Raw genomic sequence first — 15981 nt, 5'->3', positions numbered from 1 at the left:
CCCCCCCCCCACCCCCAACTAAATAGGAAAAAAAATGAAGGCAAACAATTAAATAGGATTTGTCTCTTTTATGGTTTTTCCCTAACAAAACTAACTGCTGAAAGTTGCAAATTTTACTTCCTCAACTGTTTTGGTTTTGTCATCCATCACAGTCAAAGAAAGCAAGAATGAATCATAACAGTAAAGAACCTTCAGACTCCAAACAGTGAACCAAATAAACTTGCTTCGATTTTGCTAAGACAGATCTTTTTTGCATACAATAATAACGATCAGTAGTTTCACTTCTAATGTCATGGTCCCGATTACTTGACATCCTTTAGTTTCTCCTTTTTTTTCTGTTTTTTTACTCATTCCTGCAATTGCATGAACATGTTATCCGTCAAGGAGAGCTGAAACCTGAAGCTATTTTACCCGCCAAATGGGGTATGGTATTCCTGCCTCTTGGAGGGTCAATGCAGTGCTCTTGATCATTAATTTTAAAGAGTATAAGAGATTAAGGATTGATTGCGATATTGACTGTTAGCCTCAAATCTTTTTTCCTGCCAATATACAAGAATGCAAACGAAATAAATCTGTTACTCGGTCTTTGATTATAACAATCTCTATCTGGAGACCATTCGCTCATAATTCATCCCAAAGAAATATCTCAAGGAAGGCTTTTTGAGTAGTCCTACCTTGACATGCAAGGTGTGCAAAATTCAGTCAAGAAAACAAACTAAAACCGAAGTTTAAGTTTTGATATGCTAGGCTTCCATATCGGTAGGCCGCGGCGCCGTGGGCTTTTTTTCTTTGTCTCTTAAAACTTATCCCTGTTTGCATGGAATAATCAACTACGAACGACCACGATAACCGGAAGCACTTTCCTTTTCAGCTAGTAAAAAGGGCAGTGGTTGATTGTTCACGTGCGTATGTTAGACAACCAACCGCGTATAGTAGCCACAAAGGGTAACCTTGCAATGTCCAGGATTCACGAATTTACACTTTTAATTTAAAAGATTTATTTATTAGATGGAGGAAAATTCAATATTTTATTTCATCCAATTTCACCAGCTTTTTTATTCATAAATGAAAAAAATAACTTTGATTTGGACCTAATTCAATTATGATATCTCTTTTGGAGATCTCATATAAGTGAATAGTTAGATATGTTTAGTTTATGTTTTCAATTTAAAAACTATGTTTAATAAGTAAAGAAAGATTTTTATTTATAAATTCAAAATCTGTCACATTTAGAATCCGTGACACTAATATGAGATAATCGATTTGATTTTTTTTGGATTGGATCAAGGTTTTGAGTTTTAGGTAGACAATGTTGAATGAAAGGATATTTAAAAATTCAAAATTTTCAACCACTAAATCAAATTTTAATTACCTTTTGATTTGAAAAAAAGAGAAAATTGAACCTTAATTTTTAAGTAGAAGTTACTGAATTAAATTTTTTTAGATATCAAATTTTAATTATTTAAAAATGATAAATATATATATATATATTTTTAATTATTAATTTATTCGAAGGTGAAATGAATTAATTATGGATCTACATTTGTTACCGAATCGTCCCTTTCTAGAAGATATTAATTTAGGTTATAAGAGGATAATGTAAATTACCAAACACGTAAACATGAATTAGTATAGAATTTAACGTAAGCTGACAAATGTGGTCGACAGCTACAACGGCTGTCGTTTTTGCCAAGGACAAAAAAAATATATTCAAAGCCTCTACTTGCTTCTAAGAATATATTTATTAATTGCCCATCCTTCATAGATTCCGATGGTTTTAAATATTCAGTACATCCAGCTTCGGCACTACTTAAATCTTTCCTACTGTTGTAATTAATACGCTTTTCTAAACTACAAGACAAATGGCTGTGAGAGCATTCCCAACTACTTAGCAGTTGCTTGCGGAAACTGGATTCCTGTATTAATTAAATTATGTGTAATCATTTTCTTCGATAGTCTATTTAATATGAAAAGGGTACGTATAAGAGTGGAACATGGATTTCTCATCTGTGCCATCATCCATGACGTTGGCAGCATCATCTGGCATTAATATATTGTTGACATATTCTTTTTATAATCGTGCTCAACATCAGAAAAGTCAAATAGCAATCCTGTTGTCTGCTGCGTCAGGCTGATGTCAAGCTTAAAGGCATGCAAGTTGAACTTCAAAAGCTATAATACTTTTCGCTTTTCTCTTATTAATTCATTGCAAGATTACAAATCATACAATTGATAATACAGATTAGGTTTGCACAATAAATTGGAGCCGGAAAAGAATTAAGGAAGTGACCCTTTACTGAAATTCATGATTACAGCAGAAAAAAAAAAAAACTATAGAATAAGTTTATGCAGTGGAAGCACTCATGTGGAGTGAAACCAAGGAAGCATAGAAACCATCTTTGATGTTTATCAAAGCGTCGTGCTTTCCTTTCTCTACGATGACGCCGTTCTTAACCACGGCGATGACATCTGCATTCTTGATTGTGGATAGCCTATGAGCAACTACAACGGTCGTGCGGTTGACCATGACTCTATCTAGTGCATCCTGAACCACTCTCTCTGATTCAGCATCCAACGCACTAGTAGCCTCATCTAATAGCAGTATCTTTGGACTCTTAACTATGGCACGCGCAATGGCTATGCGTTGCTTCTGTCCTCCTGACATCTGAACTCCTCGCTCTCCTACTACAGTATCATAACCCTGCATTATAGATTTTTAAGGAAACGGATTAGTATTTAGTAACTAATATAGCATATTTTCCAATTGTTTTCTGTACTATCAGAAAGGGTTTAATGGAGGTTAGATAGTTTTGTACAAGCGTTGCATTACTAAGCCAATTCGGGGACTGTTTATAGTTTCTAACCTGTTGTAAGCTACTAATGAACTTGTGAGCATTGGCCAACTCTGATGCAGCTAAGATTTCAGCCTCTGTTGCATTTCCTCCCTTTCCATATGCAATGTTGGCACGGATTGTATCATTAAACAAAACAGGTTCTTGGCTCACAAGACCCATCTGTTGCCTCAACCACTTCAACTGGAGCTTTTGGATTTCAACTCCATCAAGAGTAATACGACCTGAATCAGGATCGTAAAATCTCTGCAATAATGAGATAACTGTAGATTTCCCGCTCCCACTTTCTCCTACCAGAGCAACAGTCTGAAGAAGAAGGATTGATGTTAGTATGAATTAGTCTCTACAATATTGTTGATAAATGTTGATACGACTATTTGAAGAGAAATTTAATTCAAAATTAGGATCATTACCTTGCCGGCATGAATAGACAAACTCAAATCTCGTAAAATTTGAATATCCGGCCGTAGTGGATACTTAAAACTGACATGACGAAACTCAATATCTCCTTTCACATTCTCTAGTGTCGTCCCAGACTCATCGCTTGGGTCTATCTTAGACTTACGATCAATAATTGCAAATATGGAAGCAGCAGCAGTCTTGGCTTTGCTGGAATCAGGAGCAAAGGAGCTTGATTGAGAAATTCCAACAGCTGCCATGGTCAACGCAAAGAAAACCTGAAAAACAATGTTAATCTCAGTATCTTAGGAACATGCATAGTAAATTGAAGGTCTTAAAATGTTTTTAAGAGAAACTTGATAGAGCTGGAACTTAGACTCACTCGAAAAACATCTGAGAATGTTGCATGGCCATGCTTAACAAGTTGAGCTCCTGCATAGAAACTGGTTGCGTAAACACAAAACAGCAAGAAGAATGAAAGTCCAAATCCTGATCCACTGATCAACCCCTGCCTTATCCCTGTTTTCATAGGACCCTCGCATTTCTTTTTATAGAGCTGCATCACCTTTTCCTCAGCACAAAAGGAAGCAACTGTTCTTATACTCCCAACTGCATCATTAGCTACTTGGCTGGCCTCCTCATACATCATCTGCAACCATTTATATTTAAAACTAAATCAATAATATGCTTGATAACATATTGCTTTTACTTTTTTTTAAAAAAATTATGAAAGCAATATAGTAAAATTCAAATGGCAAATTTTAGATACCAAAGTCCTTAGTTTTGAGCATACCTTTGCATCTGCACTAAATCCCTTCATGAATTTTACTTGAACATATCCATTGACCCCTATCAGAGGGATTAGTGCTAGGATAATAAAAGCCAACTGCCAACTTGCAACAAAAGCGATGACCAAACCAGCAACTGCTGATGCAAGGTTTGAGACCATCTGAGCTAGTGCATCTCCAACCAGGGCACGTATCGTGGCTGCATCTGCTGAGAGCCTTGCACCAACTGAACCACTTGAGTGAGCTGGTTCATCAAACCAACCAACTTCCATGTGGACCACTTTCTCAAAACACATTGATCTGATTCGTTGGATTAATTTACATCCAGCGATAGAAAAGAAGTATGTTCGCGCTGGCAATGCCAATAATGATGCCAGGCCAAGGACCATAAATATCAGTGCCCAGAATCTTGAATCCTTTTTCAGTTCATCAGGTGGTTTAAAGAACGTTTGGATTACGCTGGAAATTAGGATACCAAAAATTGGAAGTATCACACCATTGGCAGCCGCGGCTACAGTTCCAAGTAAAATCACAGGAATCTCTGGCTTGTTGAGGTAAGCAAGCCGGCGGATGGGGACCTCTGGAGCCCGTTCTGATGATAGTTCAGCAGGGTCTTCTGTATCTAGCATTGCAGGATCGGTGACATTCATTCCAGTAGGCAAACCAAAAGATACAGAGAAAGAATGGCGGCTGCTATTTCCCATAGATGATCCCCTGCTGATTGAACGCTTCAATGACCTTCTTAGGCTTGACTGTCTAAACGATTCTGGATTAATGTCTGATACATCTGCCACATGTTCTGACTCTTTATTTACTTCTTGTAATCGAATAAGCTGAGAGTAAGCTCCCTCAGGATCCTTGAGTAGTTCTGAATGTGACCCTGCTCAGTTGGCAAAAATGTTATCAACGGTCATCAATGGTTTTGATGTGGAGCAAAGTATGGTAATGCTTATGCAGAGTGCAAGAAAGAATTAAGAACTATTAAGAATAAGTTGATTGTTTTACCAAACTTGTTTTATAATATTCAATATATAGACTCTAATTTACAAAATATCCAATTATTGTAGATGATGATGATGATGAAAATCTGCATGCCTTTTTGTAATATCCAATCTAATACCTTTTTCAACCATCTTTCCACGATGAATTACAGCAATCATATCTGCATTTCTCACAGTACTCAAACGATGAGCAACAATGACAGTAGTCCTATTGCCCATTATCCTGTCCAATGCCTCTTGCACTACCCTTTCAGATTCTGCATCTAGTGCACTTGTAGCTTCATCTAAAAGCAAAATCCGTGGATCCTTCAGAATTGCTCTTGCTATTGCCACTCTCTGCTTTTGTCCACCAGAAAGCTGGGTTCCATGTTCCCCAACCATGGTATCTAGTCCCTATATATGGAGTTTGAAGTTCAAAAGTAAATGTACAATTCAAATATAACTATAAGAGTTGAGATATAAAATAAGAAATAATCATGTGCACTGGAAATTAAAACCTGAGGTAGTTTATCAATGAACTTAGAAGCATTTGCAAGTTCCGCTGCAGCTCTTATCTCTTCTGTGGTTGCATTTTCCTTTCCATACGCAATATTATCCCTAATGCTTGATGTAAACAACACAGGTTCCTGGCTAACAAGACCAATCTTTCCCCTGATCCATCTAAGCTGAAAGTCCTTGAGATTAATGCCATCAATAAGAACTTCACCAGCTTGTGGATCATAAAATCTCTCTATCAGACTGATCACAGTTGATTTCCCACTTCCACTCTGTCCAACCAAAGCAGCTGTTGTGCCACTTGAAATAGCAAGAGAGAATCCACTGAAAATTTGCTCATCTGGTCTGGCAGGGTAACTGAAATTAACATCCCTTAGTTCTATATCCCCACGAATGTCCTCAAAAATTTTTCCCCTGGTGTCATAGGAGTCAATCTCTGGCTTCCTTTTGATAGTCTCAAACATCTTAAATGCTGCAGCTTGACCAGCAGCAAATGCACTCATGCATGGAGATGCCTGCCCCAGGGACCTGAAACATCCATAAGTACAATGAATTTAGGCCTCAAAGCATTCATACGCATAATAGTATTAGACAAACGAAATTCAAAATTTAACTTACATGGAACCGGTTAATACAGCGATAATCACGTTAAGTACTTGACCACCAGTGTACCCTTTCTCCAAAATCATCTTGCCACCAAACCATACGGCCAAAGCATAACTGCAGAATATAATTAGCATAACAACGCCAAGACCTAGTCCAGCAGCAGCGCCCTCATGAACGCCTGATCTATAAGCAGTAACAAGAAACTTGTTGTAATTGCTGATGGCTTGCTTCTCACCAGTAAATGATGCAACCTGGAATCAGATCAAATAGTTGGTCATATTATTTTCACCCAAAAAAAAGCAAAAATTGACGAACTCTGCTGCAAATATTGTGACATAAAACATACAGTTCTGATTGAACCAATTGTCTGTTCAACTACAGTGGCTGCTTTAGCGTAAGCTGTTTGTCCACGGGATGCCATCTTGGAGATTAGAATGGCCATGACTGCACCAGATATTACAAGAAGAGGGATAGAGGACAACATGACGAGGGTAAGAAGCCATCCTTTGATAAACGCTATTATGAAGCCTCCAAAGAATGTGGATATCAGTTGTAAAAACTTCCCGACCTGCAAAACAAGGCAAATATTTCCATGATTAAATGTTTACGATGTGGTACTTTTTACTTTATAAGGATTCTAATCGTCACAAAGTCATGATACCTTCTCGCCCATGGCATCCTGTATGAGAACAGTGTCCCCAGACATTCTTCCAACAACCTCCCCTGTATTTGTTTCCACGTCAAAGAAAGCAACATCTTGCCTCAATATGGTTTTCAAGTACAATCCTCTTATTCGTGCAGCCTGTCTCTCACCAGTGACCATCCAGCAACTAACCTCTGAAAATAACAAAAACAAGCTTTTCAGGCTCGGAGCGTGCCCACATTAAATACTTCAGCTACGTGATAAAACATCAGGCGATAGGGTTCAAACGAGGTATGTACTTACGGAGAAACGCTGCCGCCGCCGCTCCCACAGCCAGGTAGACAAATTTCAAAGCAACCTAAGATTTTCCAAGTATCCAGTTATTAAAGTCTTCATTTTAGAAATTCAACAAAATAATAAACTAAAATAATTAAAAAAAAAACTTTCTATGCAAAGATTAAATTGCTATAAATCTTACAAGCTAAGTTTATGCTACATGTTATAGTACCTCGGAGACCACATCAACCACTTTGTCGTTGCTCTGGTTTTCTCCAAAAGCGTCAACAAGATCCCCAAACAGGATTGTCATAAGAGGCATACAGACACCGTTCCCAACGGCACCGATCGTGCCGATGATCATTAACAAGATATCCGTTGAATCGGCAAACGCAAACAGCTTGTAAAACGGAACCTTGTTAGTTTTCTCATCTCCTTTGCTGCTTTCTGAATCTTGATTTTCTCCATTCACGCCAGAGACTTTCTCTGGCTCTTCCTGGCTTTTTGATGTGCTGGCCTCATGCAAGTCAGTATGACCATTGAAGCCATTCTCAGCGGCCATTGTGCGGCTCCCTTGCTATTACTTTGATACTCAACAACTTCAGAATCTATACGATATATATTGTGGCTGCAAGAAACAATCGAATCAAATGGTCAAAACTGTGTAAGTAAATCCAGAATAAGCAGAACAACTGAACGGTTGTTGCAAAAATACTAGCTAAGGATCCGAAACTCTTGACAGAATGAAACTAGCCATTTGGGATTCAAGGATTTCTAATTCTGTGAGCATTTAAAAGAATTGCTTTTGACAAAAAAAAAAGTCTAAATACTCTGTTCATTGGTATTGAAAGCTTTTGACTTAAATAACTCAACAACCTCAGTTTTTCAATTCCACAGATTCATCAAACAAACTCCAAGGGCTAACCGGCCAAAGTTTGAAATGTATAACAGAGATGAAAGCAAAAGCAGATAAAAGAAATCAATGTTTTACAACGTCCTGGAAAATCAGGCAGACAAAAAAGGCAAACCAATGGCTCAAATCAATTCACAATCAAGAAACTTTCTTGAGGACGTGCAAATTTAGTACCTCTACTAAAATTTTCCATCAGCAAAAAACAGACAACAAAGAACGCAGAGAAGGAAGAGAGAAAGAGAGAGAAAAGGTTCTTTCGTATTGTAAGAAGAAGGGAATTAAAAAAGACTTAAAAACCTTTCCCCTGTTTTTGACAAAAAAAATTTCTCTGCAACGACGACTCCCTGGCTCCCCATATAAATAGAAATAACTCTGCTAAAGCTGAAGTTTTCAATACAAAGCTTCCTCATTGTTACACTGACTGTAGAACATACCATCGACAAAGCCATCATTTGAGCATAACCCAAATCCCATAAAGCCCTCAACTCACCAAAGAAAAAAGAGAAGCACAGAATAGTGAAAAGAGCCGAATAAATCTAATACTTTTCAAAAAAAAAATGAAAAGATTCGTGGAGAAGCATTTACCTACCAAAAGTTCAAAAGGGTGTTTGAAATGAAGCACTCTCAGTGATTCAGAGTTGTCCTATTAATTCCAACTCTGTGGCCGGCTCTGGCTTCTCTTTGCTTTTGAGCTGTTTAGAAACATATTTATATGGCTCGTTGGTGAGCCTTTCCTTGAACAGCAAGTATTTTGGCTTGCAGAATAGTTAGCCTGCAACCGAGTCAAAATTTTCGAGTTTGTCACATTGTCAACCATAACCCAATTGTTTTTCTCTCTTCTCGAAGCAATACAATATGCAATTTAAGATTTACCTATGTATACGTATCTTCCTGGAATACATGCAACCATGACAATTTATTATAGAGTACACTCTATACCGGAAAACTACAATTTTGGATATTAACCCTTCAACTTCCAAGTTTTCCTTCATTTGAAACAATCTAGAACTTCAACTTTCTTGTTTCATTTTCACGTTAAACTGCAAAAAACATTTCGAAATTGTTGGGAAGTTTCGATTCTATTTATTCGGTAATTTTTTATTAGGTTGTTGGCTTGGCCTGGGCCCTGGTTTTATGACTTCGCCACTGACAAAGACAATCATAAAATAAGCGGCCGAAGGGAATCAATGATGTAGAAAAGAGCCAAAGGCTAAACCAACTTGACTTGTTAGGCTAAATCATCTCTTTTGAATTAAATGAGATTTTGTTTCATTTTATCACTATTTAGTATTAAAGCGTAATAATGTCCAAAAAAATACAAACAAAACAAAAATAGAATATCCAAACTTTAATTTACATGCAATAAGTATCTGAAATTCAATTTCTTAAATTTTATACTTCACAGATTATTATGTATTTGAAAATATGTACATGAAAAGATCTTTAAAGAAATTAAGTCAATTTCTTTTTAATTCAAGGAAACAGGTTTAATCAATATTCTTGTATTTGACTCTATAATTAGTGCTTGATTCTCTGCTTAAAAGGTTAAAAAAATGAGTTCGACCACGTTAACCGATAATCTTTTACAATAATTGAGTCAGTAATCTAGATTAACACAATCATTTCTCATGTGAATCAGATTTTTGAGGTCCCATGTCTTTGCTTTTGAAACATTATTGCACTAAATAATCAGGAAAAAAAAATCAGACTTTGATGTAAGAGGCGTAAGTCTCCTATGTTCAATGGGAAATGAGTTTCAAGTGATACAGACGTGCATGATAGGAGACGTAAAAGAAAGTAGCCGCCCGCCTACTTCTCCATTATCTTGGTATTTGCAACAGGAAGATAATCGTTTCCTCAGTAAAACTTAACTAAGTAACCTATTGTTTTGTTGGTACTAAATTAGTAGTTGAGGGATTTTATCGGTAAAACAGGGAGAAAATAGCTGAGGGTTTTTACTAAAAGATTCTGGACCAAGGCGTATTTTGTCAATTTTGACGTCTGACTTTGGAGTCTCCTTTTGGAGGTGGCCAACTATCTTCCACGATATTCAACTTTTATGCTCACATGCCGCTTTATGAGGATTGAGTTGGAGAACAGAGAAAGTGTATGGGTTGCCTTCCATGCAACTCTCACAAGGAGTCCGGAGGTTCTGAGAAGGTCTGGTGAGAATTCCTTATCAAAGTAATATCTACTTTTGAAAATGAAGACTGGATTACAGTTCAACGACCCTAATTTCATTCTAATTTGTTTTAATTAAAATTAAGGAAAAAATGAGGATTCATTTATAATGGAGTCAAGAAACTGCAAAAGGATGCTTCACATTTTGAGTTTTTTAAGGTATATAAAATTAATTATAATTGGAAGATTAAGGTAATCAACCTTGCTAAGGTATTCCTCATGAATCGTTATTTATGAATATTGTAAAGATTAAATTAAGAATGGCATGACCAGTGCATCTTTGATTCTTTCTTTACTTTTTTTTTTTTTTGAAAAGTATGGTTCTTTCTTTATTTGAATGTATTTATTTTGGTCATACCATGGTTTGAAATCATTCAGTGTTATTGTCAAACTTAAATGTAGACCAGATTGGCTGCATAATTTGTCAAATCTTATCGATTAAGAATATGAAGTCAAACAAAATGAAATCTTTTCAATTGGTCACATATAAATAAATATTTTCTATATATTTCTAGATTTTTTTGCCATTAAATGGTAGTAAAAATCAAACTATTTCAACTTGAACAAAATGTTACCTAACTACTTTGATTAAAAGCTTTCACGGGTATAAACATATCACTCCTTTTCTTTGAATTATTCTTACTAATTTCTTGTTAATGTGAGAGATTTATTATCTTTCCGCATAAAACAAAAAATAATAATTTCTTCTCATCGGACTATACATTCGACTTCTTCACCGGCGAGTTGATAAGCAACAAGAACAATTTTGTTATATATATCGTTCTTAGTTCTTGCACGGTTAGCAGCAGATCAAAACAGTTATGATTGATTCAATTTAGACAAAATATATATATATATATATATATATATATATTGTATTAATAGAGAAGTNAAAATATATATATATATATATATATATATATATTGTATTAAATGAGAAGTGATTTGATAAGTCATGACAATGATGTTATAGCATGGCAAATAAAGACTGGGACACGGGGGGAAGGAACAAATATATTGAAGGCATCCGTTAACCACTTGAAGGATAGATTGTGCGGTTGATGGGATCAGTATTCCCATTTCCATATCGATGTGGAGTTCTGGAACATTACAAAAAGTATTTGAATAACTATAAAGTGTATCGCTATGTTGTTGGAGGGCTTGAAGCCGGCTTGGGCTTGAACATTAATGTCCATAGTTGTCAAACATTGCTACCAACATAAACATAAGAAACAGAGGAGGCGAAGTCTTTGCTTTTGGCCATACCAGAAGGGTTTGTCTCCATTTGGACCAGTTTTCATCTCGTAAATTATTGTATCCCAAGGATGAATATATATTTGGCCATTTCCTTCTGTTAAAAGACAGGGAATAAGACAGGGAACACATATAATCAAATCAAGCAAGTAATACGGAGAGCTTGCTGCCATCACTACGACCATTTGGATTAATCACCACCTGTTAAAACCTAAACAAAACTGGTGTGTTATGTTTCACAATGGATGTTTGGACTTCAAAAAAGAGAAGAAGAGTATAGCAGGGAGGCTAACCTAAAATCCGCAATATTCAAAATCAATCTCCAACCAACAAGCGTCCAAGTCAAAAACATCTACAGGAACGAACGATAGCCAGAAAGCAAATTTGGGCAATCCGATATTCCCAAAAAGAAGCATGATAGGCTAAAAGGAGAGAGAGTAGATGCATGAACTATGAAGTCTCCCAGATGGAGCACGACTACTTTTAATTTTTTTACGGTTAAATATAGGCAGAAAAGCTAGAGAGCCGGGTCAACCGCAATCATTCTGTTCCCCAACACCACCAGGGTTAGAGATCAGAATAGTGCAAGGCACTTTCTCGTTAGGGTGGACAGAGCTAGAAAGCTAGACAAGTGGGCAAGAATTTGATTAGGGATTTGGCAGTGGCAGTGGCAGTGGCAATGGCAGTGGGGACCTAAGATGAAGTTCGTTAATTTCGCAAAATTTTCTGACTTTTTGTTTTTTTGTCAGTCTGCGTACCTCATCTGTCTCCAGTGAAGAGAGAAAAGTTCCTCAAATTAAGACAGAGAGCAGGTTCCCTGGCAGTGCTGGAGGGGAAAAAAAATTGCCCATACAAGTTCTCCTTGGTTTTAAAATGTGGGTTATTTCTTAAATTAATAGGTACTAATTAATAAGTTAATGAGTTTGGTTTTTTTTTCCCTTTTAGGGACGACGTACACTAAATTAATGTTCAACTTACAAGAAAATTTGGCAATGCCTAGCCTAGGTTGGGCAATCAATTAAGGAAATATGATGGCTCCCCAATGGGTGTTGCAGGCTTGCAGCCCAAATTAACAAACAATTAGTACTATAAATAGTCGACGTTAGGCCCAATTAATGCAGAGTCCACACTTTTTCTATGGAGTTTTAAATTGTAACTAATTCAAGTCGGCAACAGCCGCAAGAGTCAAGACCTGGCATCATATATGACTATTTTCTAATCCTCTCTTTATGCAATCTAGATCTTAAAATTATGTCATTTGTAGAATTTAAAAAGCTAAGGGCATGTCTGTTATGTACATTTTCCTTTGGATCATTTAATTTTTGCTTGTATCTCTTAGTTAAATATTATAGTTATCAATATCGTACAATACATTATATATACCGTACTATATGTTATTAATATAAAATGATATGTATAAATAATTATATTATATTTAATTAAGTATTGAAAACATATCATACAATAAGTGATATGTATAGTATAATATAGTTTTTTTATTAAATTATGTAATTAGTTCTTACACTTTGACAAAGTGGTAGATTTACTCTTTGTATAATAATTTGTAAAAACTGAACTTTGTATTTTTTAAAATTGATAATATTAGCCCAATTATTAACAGTATTAAATTTTTTTATATTTATGTTGAAATAGTATTATCTTGCTAATATGACATTAAATATGATGATCTCTTAATGATGATATGATTTTATCCATCTTACAATATTTTTTTCACTGCTTTAAATTATGAAGCACAAAAATTCAATTTTTCTTTATCTCACAACTTTCTTTTTCTAAATGCTTGAAACCTATTCATATTTTTTATTTATTTTTTTTCAATATTGTTTTAAAATCATTAGCTCACATTAAATAATTCTATTATTATACTTGTAAAACCCATGTCAATACGTGGTCACGTTATATCAATACTATTGTTCCTGTCATTTTTATAATGCTATATTATTATTGTCATGTCTTTATGTTCAATGTTACATCAACAAAAAAATATCACATCAATAAAAAAATGACATATCAACACAATCAAACGTCATATTAATAAAAATAATGAAAACTTTTTAACATATTAAAATGACATTGTCACTTTTAAAAAATATAAAAGTTTAATTTTTAAAAGTTATTATACAGAGATTAAATCTATCATTGTGATAAAATATAAAAACTAATTATATTATTTGACTTTTTTTTAGAACAAGATCATTCCATTTTTTTTTACCCTTCCCTCAACTGAAGAAATCTTCAAAAGGGTGTATTAAATCAGAGCAAAAGAATAAGATGGGTAAACAAGCAGGATTCTATATATACGCATTTAACAAGCTTATTGGCCAACGACAGGACACAACACCCGTACAAGCTCAAACCCCAAATGTCCCACTCTAAATTGCTGTTTGCTGATAAGAATCTTGATGTATCTTGACTGTATCTTTCTTTATCTTCAACATTACCATCTTTAAGAAAAATAAATTAAAAATATTTAAGAAAATATATCGTTTGAGTGCTAAGAATAAAGAAAAATATAGCAGTAAGTATAACGGTAAAGTAACGTTTAGTATTGGGGTGGAAGTATAATTTTTTTAATATATTTAATTAAATTATATTGTGGTATTTATTTTATAACAAATCACTATAATGTAATATTGTATTGTAATCACATTATAATTAATGAATATAATGTGATTGCAATATAAAACCAATATAATCAGATTGTATTGTACTCTATAATGTTTTTAAAAATATTTTTATTTTTTAATTTTGTTATTTTATTAAAAAAATTTATAATGTTATAATTAGTTTGTTTATATAAATTTCGAGGATGTCTTCTTATTATTTTCAATAGTGACAATCAATAAAATTTATAATGTCTTTTAAAGGAAATACAAATTAAAAATATATAATGTAGAAAATTATATTAAAACATGAAAATAAAATATATAAGATTATAATAAAAAATAAAAATAAAAAATATGACATTAAAAATATATTTAAAAGATGATATTATATAAAAATTAACAATAAAAAATATAAGTATATTAAATTTATATTTTAAAAAATAAAGATAATTTTAAAAATTAGTATTACATTTTTGTTAAAATACTTGTAAACCAAACGCTGCAATGTTATCTTCTTTACATTTTGATTATTACTTTACTTATATATAAAATACTATAATATTATTTTTTTATAATCATATTATATTATAAAGTATCAAATATCAACTAATTGTAATAGTGATAATTAACTTCAAGCAACCCTACTCCCATTCCAACATATACTGATAAAAATAGATTAAAAAAAACCAGTAAACAGGCCCAACAACATCAGTCCATGACCTACGGTAAATTGAAGCCCAAGAAGTAGACGGAAGTATTTAATAATGCCACGTGCTAAGCGGTCCAAGGTAACTAGCAACCTCGTCAATATTCCACGTTGAAGCAACACATACTTATTTTCTTGGGTACCAATGAAGCCAGCCATTTCTCGCCAAAGGAGAACAAATTACGCGAGAAGCGGAAAAGAAAAATTGGACCTTGCTTTAGCCAAGGGCTATCTTGCTTTGGTTTTTAAACCTGAGACATACCCAACCGAAAGCATTTACCAAAATTCAAAAACAATGCTTTACTTTAAGAAATGTTTGAAAATGATAGTTCAAATAAGAAGGTTTTTCATTAGATGGATGAAGGTTTGGAGATAGGCCTCTTCTTCAAAACACCAAGTCATCAAGGGGACAACTTTCTTTGGCAATGGAGGCGACCCTATAATACCACTGTATGGGCATGCCGATGGTGGCTGGTATTTCACAAGGGTAAGTGAAAACCAATTGTCAAGAACAAGCTACTTAACCCCCAAAACAAGCTAAATATAAATATGAATACAAGTGGATGTTTGATATTTCAAAGTAGAAGGAAGAGTGAATGCATTCTGAACACTTTGTTTAACCCAAAATTCAGAATTAAGTTTCAACCTGAAATTTCTTTAAGTTTGACAAAAGCTAGATTCTGTCTCTAGTTACATCAAGAAATCTGAAATCGGAGACCAAAATGTAGAAAACCAGTATCTGATGAGAAGGGAGTTTATGGCCAGATGCCACAATATAGTATCAACTATCCAGTATTAGTGCCGTTTCAATTGGGGTTTGGTCTGGCATTTGTGAATTGTGACTAGGCAGGCTGTCATTAAGGATTAAGAAGCATCCAATGAGGATATGAGATTCGGAGCTCTCAGTTAATGCCATCGCCGGAAGCAAAAACAAAGGATTACTACCTTCACAAGGGAATCAAACAGCACAAGGTTTCTTTATCTTGTTAATCGTGTATTGCAGTAAAGCAATTGCTCAAGCCCTAACTTGGCAGCCTAGACCTCGATCACAATCTCAATTTATTAATGGAAAATTGAAAACCCATATATATATATATATATATATATATAATATATATATATATATGTTATATATAAAAGTCTTTGTGGTCTGGTTTCGTTCCAGGCTTTGGGGGATTACACAAGGATAATCAGTGACTTTTCTGTATTGCCATCTGAAGTGAGAGAAGGACGGGTGGGA

At 34.5% G+C, this 15981-nt stretch overlaps 1 protein-coding gene across 3 annotated transcripts; it reads right to left on the bottom strand.

Moving 5' to 3' along the window:
- Window positions 2159-8671, bottom strand: LOC18613803 (ABC transporter B family member 4). Of its 3 annotated transcripts, none has more exons than XM_018125310.1 (13): window positions 8563-8671; window positions 7293-7688; window positions 7088-7142; window positions 6803-6978; window positions 6488-6709; window positions 6154-6392; window positions 5538-6063; window positions 5160-5433; window positions 4045-4919; window positions 3634-3900; window positions 3266-3529; window positions 2865-3158; window positions 2159-2701 (listed from the first exon to the last, which is right to left on the bottom strand). In XM_018125310.1, the coding sequence occupies exons 2-13, from the start codon at window positions 7620-7622 to the stop codon at window positions 2345-2347; spliced, it is 3879 nt and encodes a 1292-aa protein (XP_017980799.1). In that variant the 5' UTR covers window positions 7623-7688; window positions 8563-8671; the 3' UTR covers window positions 2159-2344. The 3 variants fall into 3 exon arrangements, with proteins under 3 accessions (XP_017980799.1, XP_017980794.1, XP_017980797.1); XM_018125305.1 differs by lacking the exon at window positions 8563-8671 and adding an exon at window positions 8408-8490; XM_018125308.1 differs by lacking the exon at window positions 8563-8671 and adding an exon at window positions 8148-8356.

Source organism: Theobroma cacao, chromosome 1, assembly GCF_000208745.1.
Source record: "Theobroma cacao cultivar B97-61/B2 chromosome 1, Criollo_cocoa_genome_V2, whole genome shotgun sequence".
Classification (NCBI taxonomy): Eukaryota; Viridiplantae; Streptophyta; class Magnoliopsida; order Malvales; family Malvaceae; genus Theobroma; species Theobroma cacao.
The sequence above is the reverse complement of the archived record's forward strand: the minus strand, read 5'-3'. Positions and strand labels throughout refer to the sequence as shown.